Source organism: Rhagoletis pomonella, unplaced genomic scaffold, assembly GCF_013731165.1.
Source record: "Rhagoletis pomonella isolate Grant_MI unplaced genomic scaffold, Rhpom_1.0 Rhpom_scaffold_00005, whole genome shotgun sequence".
In the NCBI taxonomy this organism is placed as follows: Eukaryota; Metazoa; Arthropoda; class Insecta; order Diptera; family Tephritidae; genus Rhagoletis; species Rhagoletis pomonella.
Window position 1 is genome coordinate 46,555,797 of NW_023458559.1, and position 12,398 is coordinate 46,568,194.

The following is a 12,398-nucleotide window of genomic DNA, read 5'->3' on the forward strand; positions in this document are numbered from 1 at the left end:
GTTGGCTTATTTATTATCTTTCAATTTGCTGGCAATGCTTGCGAAATCAAAGGAAGATTTTGGAGCACAAAAATAAGCAAACTAAACAATAATGTAACAGAAGTCACAAAAGCGAAAGTTGTATTTATAAAATAAGCAAGCATACTTTTACAGTGAAATCGAAATTGGAACCTTTATGTATAATAGCCGGTCTTACCAGCAATTTAAATGGAAAATGATTTTTTATTTTCTGTTAATTTCCATGTAAAATTTAAAAATTAAAAACAATTTTCACTTAAATTGCCTTCGTGAAATTGGCTGTAAGTGAAAGCAAATATGAAATCAAAAAGCAACCTTCAATGAGATCAAATTTTAAAGCACATAGACATCCCAAGGTATTACAGTCATATCCTGATACCCAGGCATAGTGGTAGAAAACCAAAAACGCACTTTTATTGTATCCTGTATACTTACCGGTATCATCTAAAACCGTCGACTGGAAGGTGTTTTGCCACTGTTTCGGTGCCAAAGCTGTCTATACCTTCAATGTTTATTCGATAGGCGAGCCCTCCCTAATCTCGACAAGCTTATGCAACCGGGTCACAGAAAATAGTTGTTCAAACCTCAGTAGCAGCCAAAACCACTGTCACAATAATCTCTACGACACCATCGAGCTTTGCAGCAAAAGCCCACAGAGAAAGCACATAGCTGGAGCAATGATATTTACCAACATTAGTACGAAGGTATACTCTATTATGGAAGTGGAATAATATGCGGATTTCAGCGCAAACAACGATCAACTTATGCCCTCAATTAGTTAGTAGCTCACTCGCCAGTGAATTGTGTCTAGTAAGCTTGCTACGGTTGGACACAGACACAGCTTGATGACATGCGGAAGGTCCAAGCACTCCATCAGAGCCCATCCCTCTAAAGCAACAAAACAAGGCCGACGTACAACGATTCGTCGCCGATCAGTAAAGATCAAATCTTATCGTAGACAACAATTTCGAACTTAAACATTGAATCAATCAATCAATCCAACAAAAAATGCACAAGAAAAATTTTAAATATTATAAAAAAATTTCACCAAAATCCGTAAGTCGTTTTTTCTAAGAGATTTGAAGATATGTATGTGGTATTATAGGCTTCCCAATTTAGTACAATAAAGTGAAAATTGCAAGTGGTCAAGAAACCGCGTTTATTTTTTTAAATTTTTTTCTGACAAAATGCCTAGTTAGCACAGTCAGAAAAAATTTTAAAAAATAAAATTTTCACTTAAATATACTAAAATTTAATAGGCTAAACAACTGAATATCATAAATAAATATAAACAAAATTTTAATTTCAATGAAAGTTTCTGTATAACATTTAAATTTTCCTTGTGCACTTTTTCCGTTTTGGAGAAACTCTATAACTGTTTTCAACTTATTTTTATTATGTGGTATTCATTAACAGGAAAAGGAGTATAAATTTGTATACAAATTTCTTTTTTCTTTTTAGTTTGTACTCAAAACTTCTGTAGATTTATATACAAATGCAATTATCGACCCCTTAAGAAATGTTTTCTGGTTTATACTTTTTTGTTTCAGACAACTGTGCAGCATGGCCGAGGGGTTGGAGATACGCCTTATTATTCGGTAGGTCAAGGGTTCAATTATCAAATTTATATTATAAAAGTCCTTCCATAATAATTATCAGAGAGATAAATATTTTCAAGTCTTCGAAGACTTTTATTTGGGGACTTATTTTATAAAAGTCCTTTGATAATAATTATTATAGAGATACATGTTTTAAGTCTTCAAAAGTGCGAAAAAAATGTTAAGTCTTAGTTGGAGCCCAGCTCGGGGCTAGCTGGGGACCAATTCGGGACTATTTGGGGAGTAGTTTGTGACCAGCTCGGGACTGTATATCTGTGGTCGTAAGAAATCACCGCCTAAGTCGAAAATCCTGAATTCGAGAAAAAATGTTTTAAACGATTAGATCGTTTTGAATAGCCTAGCAGGCGAGATGTGGATTTTACATACACATAGAATAGTAGTTGTAGAATACGATAGCATATGTAATTCTTTCTTAATTCTTTCTTAAGTCGACTTAGCCGGTTATTGCTTATGACCACAGACATACAATATAGTTCCCCAAAGTACTCCCGAACTAGTTCCAAACTGTTTCCGACTGGTCTCCAACTAGACCCGAACTGGCCCCCAACTAGCCCCGCACTAATTCTAAAAAGTACCTGACCAAGCCCCATCCTTTAAGACTTAAACAATTTTTTCGCACTCATAATTATTAAGACAAGACTTTTATAATATAAGTCCCAAAATAAAAGTCTTTATATTTATCTCGCTAAAAATTATTATGAAAAGACTTTTATTCTATAAGTCTTAAAATAATAGTTATCGATGAATTAAAAAATTTTAAACCATGGTTTAGCCTTCATTGGGCCAAAATTTCCTTAAGAATTTTTTGTTTAAATATTCCTCTCATTTTGGACGTCAACGTTCTGCCTATTTCACATACACACATATGTGCGTACATACATCGTTCATTTCAGTCCCTTTTTCTTCTGAACAGTCATTGCCCATGCACAGGACAAAAAGACTCAAAAAATATGTGATATTTAGTTAGATTTGTGTCTATGCAAATGCATTATTTAACAACAATTTGAATAAAATGGCACTGCTTGTGGAAATAGAGCAATGAAATATTAGAGGTGAAAGTTCAAACGTTTTCTTTTGAGATTTCAAAATTTTTGGTTGTCTTTCTGTGATCTAAAAACTGAAAATAAATTTAAAATTGGACATATTTTTTGGCATTAGAAAAAAAATTTACATACACTTTTGTTTATCTTTATGTTTGGTCCTGTAATAGCTGGGTATAAACTTTTGATTATTAAAAAACTGGATATAATTTTATGGCAACATAAAAACTGGACATAAAATTCTGGCCATTTTCTCTCTGAAGATAAATTTCTGTGATCTAAAAACTGAAAATAAATTTAAAATTGGACATATTTTTTGGCATTAGGAAAAAAATTTACATACACTTTAACTAACTTTTAGAGAACTAAATCTTTTTTAGTTATTCAAAATTGAACATAATTGTGTGCAACCTAAAAACTAGACATACATTTTTGGTAATTTAATAACTGAACATAGATTTCTGTGATATAAAAACTGAACATAAATTTTGTAATTTTTGGTGATTTAAAAGATGCACATATTGAAATGGTTCTTAATTAACTGGACATGAATTTTGGAAAATAAAAACTAGACATACTATATGTTTGGCCATTCATTAACTGGACAAAGTTTTCTTAGTTTAAGAACTCAACATAAATTTGTTGGCAATTTGAAAACTGGCCATCATTTCTTGACTACTTAGGTAAAGTTGTGAGCAAGTCTCGATAATCTTCAAGCCAAAAGCCCTCAAAAATCGGGAACCGTTACCCACTTTTCCGCAAAGCTGTTCGGCACTAAGTTCCAGCGGATGTCTGAAAAAGGGGAATATTCAGCTCTAAGGTTAAATTTCCCCGAAAATGCATTTACAATAACACCCCTAAACTGTTCTACACATTTATTTACGTTTCAAATTCAAAACATTTTGATTCTAAATGCTACAACTAAAATATATATGTATGTATATCATTTCACGTGACCTTATTGCAAAATATAAATATATCCATTTAAATAATTTCTCAAAAAGTGCTCTCATTTGCCCATAGCCTGGAAAAATGTAAACAAGCTGTATGATGCCCGCAGTATCTTGAAATAATTACAAAAAGGCAGTCAGTCATTTGGGATTTTTTTTTTTTTTTTTAATTCTTATTCAACTCACTGTGGTGAAAGTAGGCATTGAAACTGTCTTAAACTTGTAAGCGCTCAGCACAGCTGGTTTGCGACTGCGCATAATAAAGAAAAGTATCATCTTCCGATAAGCCAAGTCACCTTCATACCAATTGCTATAAAATGCGGCGGCTGGAACTTTATTACTCTGAAAAGAAAAAAGAAAGTAGTCGAATATTTGTCTGTTAGAATTAAAAATTAAAACAGTGATAGCCCGAACACAATGACAACGACGAGCTACGGACCACAGCTGTCAAATTATTTTTCCACGTATTCTTATGTAGATAATTATTTTGGCGACGACAGGGCTGCGCGACGACTGCGGTTGTGGCCAGATTAGATCTATTTCCATTTTTCCAGCGGCAGATAAGGTTCTTCCTCTTCTTTTATGTCAAACTCATACAAATTCATGATGTCGCTGCCGCGTTCAAAAAAATCATGTCGCCATCGACAAAGCGTTTAGATGACGAAGATATCATATTGGAAGCTGTGGCCCGTAGCTCGTCGTTTTCAATGTGTTCAGAACATACTTAAGAGCCGTTTTATCAAGTAGGGCTTATAATCTATCTGTCCTTCATACACATCTTTTATAAATTATCGTTAACATAAAGAGGCCGAAGTGGCACTAATTTTTGGAATAAAAACCACAAATCTGTCTTTTCGGTTATAGAAAGTAAAATAAGCAATACGTTTGTAATTAATCGATAACTATCAGTTGCCGAACGGCTACCTTTTTAATAATAAGTAGTATTAATTTTTATTTTTTCGTTAAAAAAGAATCGCTTGTTAAGACTCAAAAATTTTCGAGAGCATTATAACTGCTAAATATTTTCAAATTTCTTTGCTTTTGATCACTAGACGCTTAACACTGCCATAAGAATGCATTAGTCAAAAAAAATTGAACTTTAATTTAAAAAAAAATAAAATTTAAATTAAAATTTTTAAGTTTCCTTTTCCGAGAACTGAAAATTGTGAAACCGCCAACGAAAAACTTAAACCTTAAACCTTATCTTAAAAAATGACTTGGATATCGATACAAATATATCGAAGTATATGTTTGTCGAAAATTTTAATGAATAATATAGCAATATTTGGTATACAAATTTCGATAGAACAAATCGCCAATACTTTTATTGAAACAAATACAGTGAAAGCTCCCATAAGCGGACATCGATGATCACCCACTTTTTGTCCGCCTATGAGAGATGCCCGCTAATGGGAATTTGGTAAAAAATCAAATTCAAATTCAAATTTAAGAAATTTGAAATGCGAGTTTCTAAATTTAAATAATATTTATTCTTCAATAAACAGAAACAGCATGAAGAAGGCAACACTTTTTCTAGAAAATAAAATATCTCTGAATATGGACTAAACTAAATTGACCGCTTTGGGTCGTCTTTGGGAGATTTTTTTCATAACTGGACATTTTTGAGTGTCCGCGTCCATTTATCGAAAAGTCCGCGTATGCGTGAGCATTTTGTATGGAAAGAACCAAAAATGTTTCGTTACCAGAATGTGTCCGATTATAGGAGATGGGAGCGTCCATCTTTAGAGCTTTAAATGTATATGTAGATATATATCGCAATATACATCGAATAATTTTACGATAAATATATCGATATAACCCAAAAATATATCGACGCATCAAAAATCGATAAAACGATATTTTTTTGCAAAAGATATTGAAAAACACAACACAGTCATAGGAACAGAAGATTGATGAAGGATTTTACCCTGAATAAAATGGATAAAAATTGTCGAAAAAATATAGTCTTCGAATAACGATATTTTTTATCAATAAAATCCAAATCAACAAATTTACCTCAACCAAGCTAAAATCCTAATAATCGAAAAAATCAGGGACCGAAAATATACGCTACATATCAAAATGTTTATTGTTAGATCGTTGCAAAATCGTGCTTTTTATCTCTTTGATCAAGAATAGTCGATGAATTTAGATATTAATTTTTGCTTTATTTTGTAATTTTTTCGGGCAAAAATTATCGTTTTCTCTGACCACCATGACTACAAAATTTAAAAAACTATCGACTAAGACATTGATATAGAAAAAGTAAACACGTACTTATCGAAAAATATCAATAATTTTATCGATTTCAATAAACCTATGATAAAAAAATAAAGAAATCTTATTGATTTACGATATTTTTCAAGAGAGAAGGAAACCCTTATTGAGAAATATTAATAAGTGTATCGGAAAATATAACCGCATACATAAATACTATTATCTTGTGGAAAACCGTCTATAATTTCAACGAAAAGTTTCAATAAGTTTATCGTAAAATATAAAAAATCTATGTAATTGATATACGATATTTTTCAAGACAGAACAAAAAAGTTGTCGCAAAATAACGATAAATATGTCTTGAAACGTAACAAGAACTATGTTCATGTAAATATGTATTTCACATCTATACATATAAAAATAACGATATCGATAAATATGTGTGTAAAACATTGCAAGGATATCGTACCTGCACAAAATAAAGGAACCATTTCTGAAAAAAATATTTCAAAATATCGAAAACATATGTCGATGTATATAAAATATCGATAAATTAATCAAAGAAATTCGAAAAATATATCGAAAATGTAAGAGAGCCATGCGAAGAATTTAAAGAACACTACATATATTCAAAAAATTTTGTTGAAGGCATGATAAAAATATAGTAAGGTAGAACCGCTGAGAATCACTTTTAAAATTCTTGACGTTTCCAAACAATTTAATTTTTAAATTTACTCACAAACTCACACACACATTTTCATTTTCAATCTCAAGCAACAACAATTTCGAACAATTTCAATTTTTTATTTTCACTTTTATATGATTTTAAAATGTTGGCAAACATCAAAAAAAAATCATGGCCGACAAATTGAGAGAACGGTTCTACCTTGCTATGTTTTTATCATGGTTGAAGGTTTTTCAAAAGTATTTCAAATTATCGAAACCATATTTCAAAAAATCAAAAAAATTTCGAAAAAATTGTCGAAGACGTAAGAAAGCAGCCATGCATAAAAATTTTGTTTGTGTAAGTTCTTTGTTTTGTGGCATATAACTTTACATATTTTTCTTCAAAAATTCTTTCAGTGCAAATACATAGTACAATTCGCAAACAATGGAAAACTTGAAAACTAAAAATACTATCACTTACCGATTCGGTTAGCTCGCTGCCCGTATAGCAAATAAACAAAGTGAATACAATAAAAGAGAGCAAACCGACCGAGTACTTGAAGGCGTGAGCCAAACTAATCATCACCATAGAAAAGCCCATTAGGCACATTGCAACCGCTGAAGTGAAAAAGTTAACCAGAAAGGAGATGTTGAAGATGTCATTGATCTCCTTGGAAAAGCTGCGAGACAAAAAAAGAAAGAGCACAAAATTAAATTACGTAAAACTCCTTATAACTACTACAATCGAACTCGCCTCAACAACTTGCTGTGATAGTTTATCAAGAATTTCAACTCGTCATTGGCATGCTCGCCACCGGCATCGATAGCCTCCAAAGCGTCCGCCAAATAATCGAAATGCATTTGCAGCTGTGTGGTGAAGAAGTAGAGCATAAATTTAGCAGACAAGATGAAGGCGACACCGGTGAGTGACGATTGCATCTGACATATGTAGGCGGCCAAAAAGGAGATAAACGAGTGGCTATTCTGACTATTCTGCCAAGGGTACCAGGTATTCGACTGATAGCGAAATTTCAGCTCCTCCTCGGGCTTGAGCCACTCATACAAGTACTCTACAATGGGCAATGAATTGTAGTAGCTGAAGGCAAATATGTAAGCGGTGGTTGTGTGCTTCATAAGCCGATTCGATTTTACAGCAAAATATTCAACACGATACGGAATGCGTACTAAACAAAACCAAGCATATATGTATATTATGTACACTAGCACAAGCGTGCAGCGTAAATTCAACCTCACGTCTGCATTCATACATACCGCCCCTCAAGCGTCTGCCACAATTTGCACGCCATTGTGCGCGTGCTGTTGGGAAAAGATGTTGTAACTCCTCCAATAGCACGCTAATGCGTCCTCCATGCCAGTACATGACGAACATATTGCAAGCACCAACCATGGTCAGGCCCATTATGCCACCCGTTTCAGTTATTTTTCCAAGCACAGACTCTGTGCTAATCTCATGTGGTATAAAAAGATAAATCAACATACCAAAATTTTGATAAACCAAGTTGAGTGCACCGAATATGAAGAGCGCGCGCCGCAGCCAAATGGCACGGGAGCTGTACTTGCGTGAACCACTCCATGCGAAGGGATCCGACCAGGCTAGATTCAAAGTGAGTTGGGGATAGTGCAGGAAGTCCTGCAGCGTATAAATGCGCGGCATTGCTACTTAGAGAATCTCTTTTGAAAGTTTTCCTGGCTAAGGTTGTTGTTTAAGTGAAGATATCAGAAGCCTTTTAACTAAAGTACGATAACCGCATGTTAACTTTTATATGCACTTTCTTTTTAAATGACCTTGTAGCAATCATTTTACTGGCAGTGTAATTGAGTAATTTTCTTTTAACCCTCTAGCAGGCCAAATAAGTATCGCAAGCATTCAAGAAAAGGTGTGCCAAATGAATTCATAAAGTATGCGTAGATGAAGTTGCATGGTGTGTTAGAAGTTATTTCTCCATTCGACTGCTGCGGCTGTTACCTACTTACATATCGAGACCTAACGGCCAAAAACGTAAGCGACATTTTTTCTGGTTCAATTTTTTGTACACAGTGCCTCTAATCCAATTAACAACAGGTCAACTGTAAAGCTTCAATGGCTTTGTGGCCGAGATTGAAAAGGCCGCATATGGAAAAACTTGAGAAATTCAGCTAGAGACATACATACATATATATGCATGTACGTATGTAGTTATTTACAATATAGTAACTTCACAATCTTGATTTAAAAACACCGATTATTTTTTGCTGTACGTACATACATATAAATATTTGATTTTGCTTTGAGCGTAAAATAAAATGCTTAGAGGTTTTTCGGGTTCTTCGAGAGCATTCATAATTTTTTGTTTAACAGCCGTTCAGATTGTTTTAGGAACATTAAGGGTTCTGAGTGATTTGTTTTGGGATCTTTCGGGATTTTTCAGGGTTATTCGGAAATTTTCGGAAACAATTAGAGCAATTTTTGGTACTTTCCATATTTGTCGAGTTTCGCTTTTTAGGATTTTTCTGCAATTTTTGGAATTTTCGGGGACTTTTCAGAATTTTTGGGACTTTTAGGGATTTTCCGGGTTTTATTTTTGGAGTCTTGCCGGATTTTTTTCAGATGTTTTGGGAGTTTTAAAGATTTTTTCGGTTCTAAAGCCGTTAAGGCTTTCTGAACATTCCGGCGTCCTTTGTGTTTTTCTTTGATCCTTCGAGATTTTTCGGGGATCTTTGGAAACTGTCGGAAACTGATAGTATTTTTCAAACTTCTCGGAACTTTCCCTGATTGGCTTTTTTAGATCTTTCAGCAACTTTTTCGATTTTTGAGGACTTTTTAGTTTTTCGAAATTTCTTCGGGAACATTCAGGTTTAAAAGTGTGCTTTAACGATTGCTAAAAATATAAGAAGGTTAGTTTTTTTTTTAATAAAAAAAGCAGTTATTCTTGCTTATCAGTTTACTAAATAATTTGGTTTTTGTCTGGTTGAAGTACTTTTCCTTTCTCCCTACAAAATCAAATTCATTACGGAGTGCAGAAAAGTGAATAAAAGTCCTTTTGGAGTGGAAAAGCAGTAACCTAATTTCCTGTACCAGTAAATTTTTCGCAGGCTATAATGTATTATATTACCTGAAGATTAGATTTTTATGCACACGGAAAGCCTATTGTAAGCTAGCATGTGAAGAGAAACTAAGCATTTGTTTAAGGATTTACTTCAATAGTAAACCGCACAGTTTTTACCAAATGACGTTACGTATACGCGCTGTAGTACTGGAATTATTTTCCTGTGGTATTTGGTGTGTAAAACCATTTTCAGTATGATTTTTGTAGTAAATCTATGAGTTTTATATCTACAAAGGGTTAAACAATATTAACTGAACAAATATCCATATGGAGGTACTTTGTTATACTATTCTCTTTGTTGTTCGTCCATTACACAAATTACCTATTATCCTAATGTGTGTAACAAGATAATTGTGGAAATTATAGATCAAAAATAACTAAACTGGTAGTTTGAATTTTTTCAATTAGCTAAAAAAATGATATGCACAAACATGTGCTTCCGATTTGAATTTTAATACATATTATGGCTTACAAGTCAAACAAATACCACATATACTTATATGTATACATTAGACTCCACTCACCAAAAAAAGTTGCGGTTTTTCCGACGGGATTACAAAATTTATTATATTCTAAGACGTTCACCAAAGTATTTTGGAAAAATATTAAGATTTAAGTGAGCTTGAAAATACCTCCAAAAAAGGAGTTTTTTATGAATAAAAATAGTTTCGTAAAGAACTTTTTGAAAAAAGTCCCCTCAGATGACAAAACAGATTAAGCTTAAAAAATCTGCATAAAAATATTTTAAAATCTTCTCAACGGAATCGTAAGAATGAGATTTTTGATGATGTTTTTTTTTTGCTTTTTTCAAAGATTGATTTACGAAAAACTTGAATAACTGGGCCAAAACTATTCTGATTTAGACTTATGGGATCTCAGTAGAAAGATATTTTCACATTGCTTTTATTTCTGTCCAAAAAAAATCATTCGTGTCCCAATTTTTTTTTTCAAATACCAACACATCTTAATTCAACTTTGAATGACGTTCGTTCATTCTACCTTTCTCTTTCATCCTTTGAACGAGTTTATTAGCAAAAAAATAAAAAGGGTGAGAAAATACCTTTCCACCGACACCTCTTAAGTCTAAATCAGAAGAGTTTAGGCTCAGTTATTAAAGTTTTTCTTATACCAATCTTTGAAAAAAGTTAAAAAACGGCATCAAAAATCTAATTATTAAGATTCCGTTCAAATTTTTTTTTTATTTTTTTTTAAATATTTTTATGCAAATTTTTTAAGCTTAAACCGTTTTGTCATTTGAGGGGTTTTTTTTTCAAAAAAAAAATTTTAAGAAACAATTTTTATTCATAAAAAATTCCATTTTTAGAGGTATTTTGAAATTGGTCCAGCTCACTTAAATCTTAATATTTTTTGGAAATATTTTGGTGGACGTCTTAAAATACAATAGATTTTATAATTCCAATGGAAAAATAGTACCGATTTTTTTTTGTATGGGGAGTGATGCAGTCTAGTATACATATGTACGTATGTACATAAAGTGAAAATTAGGAAATATTTAAAAAATTTACATAAATATACATAATTATTTTGACACCCAAATTATAATCCAGCGCTCATCACCTATTTTTTTTTCTTTAAAACCCAAAGCAAAAATTTGTTCTGCGTGAGCTAGAAGCTGATGGCTTATTTGTATATCAAAACTCGAAATTTGAAAATGCAAATATTAGCTAAATATATATTTATATTTGTCTATAAGTTAAATTGTGTTTTTTTTTTACTTTTAAATTTAATTTGATCGAAAACACATTTATTAAAATTTTTTCTATTGAAGCATAAAGCGTAGAGATTCGCGTTATATTTGGAAGATCTAGCACATCGGACAAATGACCGCCACGGCTTTGCTCGCATAGCAGCGATATTTCGCCGAAATTTACCTCATTCTCAAAAAAAAAGTGTGGTCTAATGATGCCTTAAGCCTAAAATTTAAAAATATGTTCGGGAAAAGGTTTTCTTTATATGTATTAAATTAATAAAACTTACCAATTAGGAAGTAACTACTAGTCTTTGTCGTTTTCTCCATTATCGCTTGCATCAATATTGTCTATTTTTATAATTTTGATTATGTAAGATAATAATGTTATTATCAGTCGTGAATATAGATTAAAGTATTCCACAATACGACAGTTTTATCCACTCCTGCTTTGGCTTTAAAATTTTTGACGATGTTTGTCAAGTTTGAAAGTGGTTTTCAACATGGCTTCACTTAAGCCTAATTTACTAGTTCAAATATAATTCGATCTAAAATCTGTTCACTTTTTTAAAAACTACATTAAATTAGCTACAATTTGAAATATTTTAGTTTTGGAAAAATTACTACTATCTGGAAAATCCTAACGAATAAATTTGAAAATTCCTGAAAAATAGTACCATATTGTCACTTTAGGCCGTGTGGGTAACTTTTTGGTTAGTTGTATTAAAAACTGAGTACGCCATTCGCTTTAGCGGCATATTCTTCATGAGGTTGGTTATTGTTTTTTATTTCTTGTGTAAAATGAATGTGTTTTCATATAAGGATCCAAAGTTATAGCAAAACAGTCTTATATATCGCAGTTTTCGGAGTAGCTCATTCAGTTTTTGCAATAATGAAATTGTTTTTCCATTTTGTTAGGTCTTTAGCGTCCTGTTTTCATATTCTGCTGCCGGAGGGAGGATCTGAAATACTTTAGCAAAATGTATGGAGAAAATAAGGCATCTAATGTACATACATACATATACTCAAATCAAAAGTAAAAAGTCACACATCTAAATGCCAAAGTCTTTGCT

The 12,398-nt window shown here is 32.3% G+C and overlaps 1 protein-coding gene across 1 annotated transcript; it reads right to left on the bottom strand.

Annotated features, from left to right (window-relative positions):
* Nucleotides 1-3,638: 3,638 nt before the first annotated feature.
* On the bottom strand, nt 3,639-8,185 carry LOC118739909 (putative odorant receptor 69a). Its single transcript, XM_036471409.1, has 5 exons — nt 7,783-8,185; nt 7,265-7,694; nt 6,992-7,190; nt 3,814-3,969; nt 3,639-3,740 (listed from the first exon to the last, which is right to left on the bottom strand). The coding sequence occupies exons 1-5, from the start codon at nt 8,183-8,185 to the stop codon at nt 3,687-3,689; spliced, it is 1,242 nt and encodes a 413-aa protein (XP_036327302.1). The 3' UTR covers nt 3,639-3,686.
* Nucleotides 8,186-12,398: the final 4,213 nt, after the last annotated feature.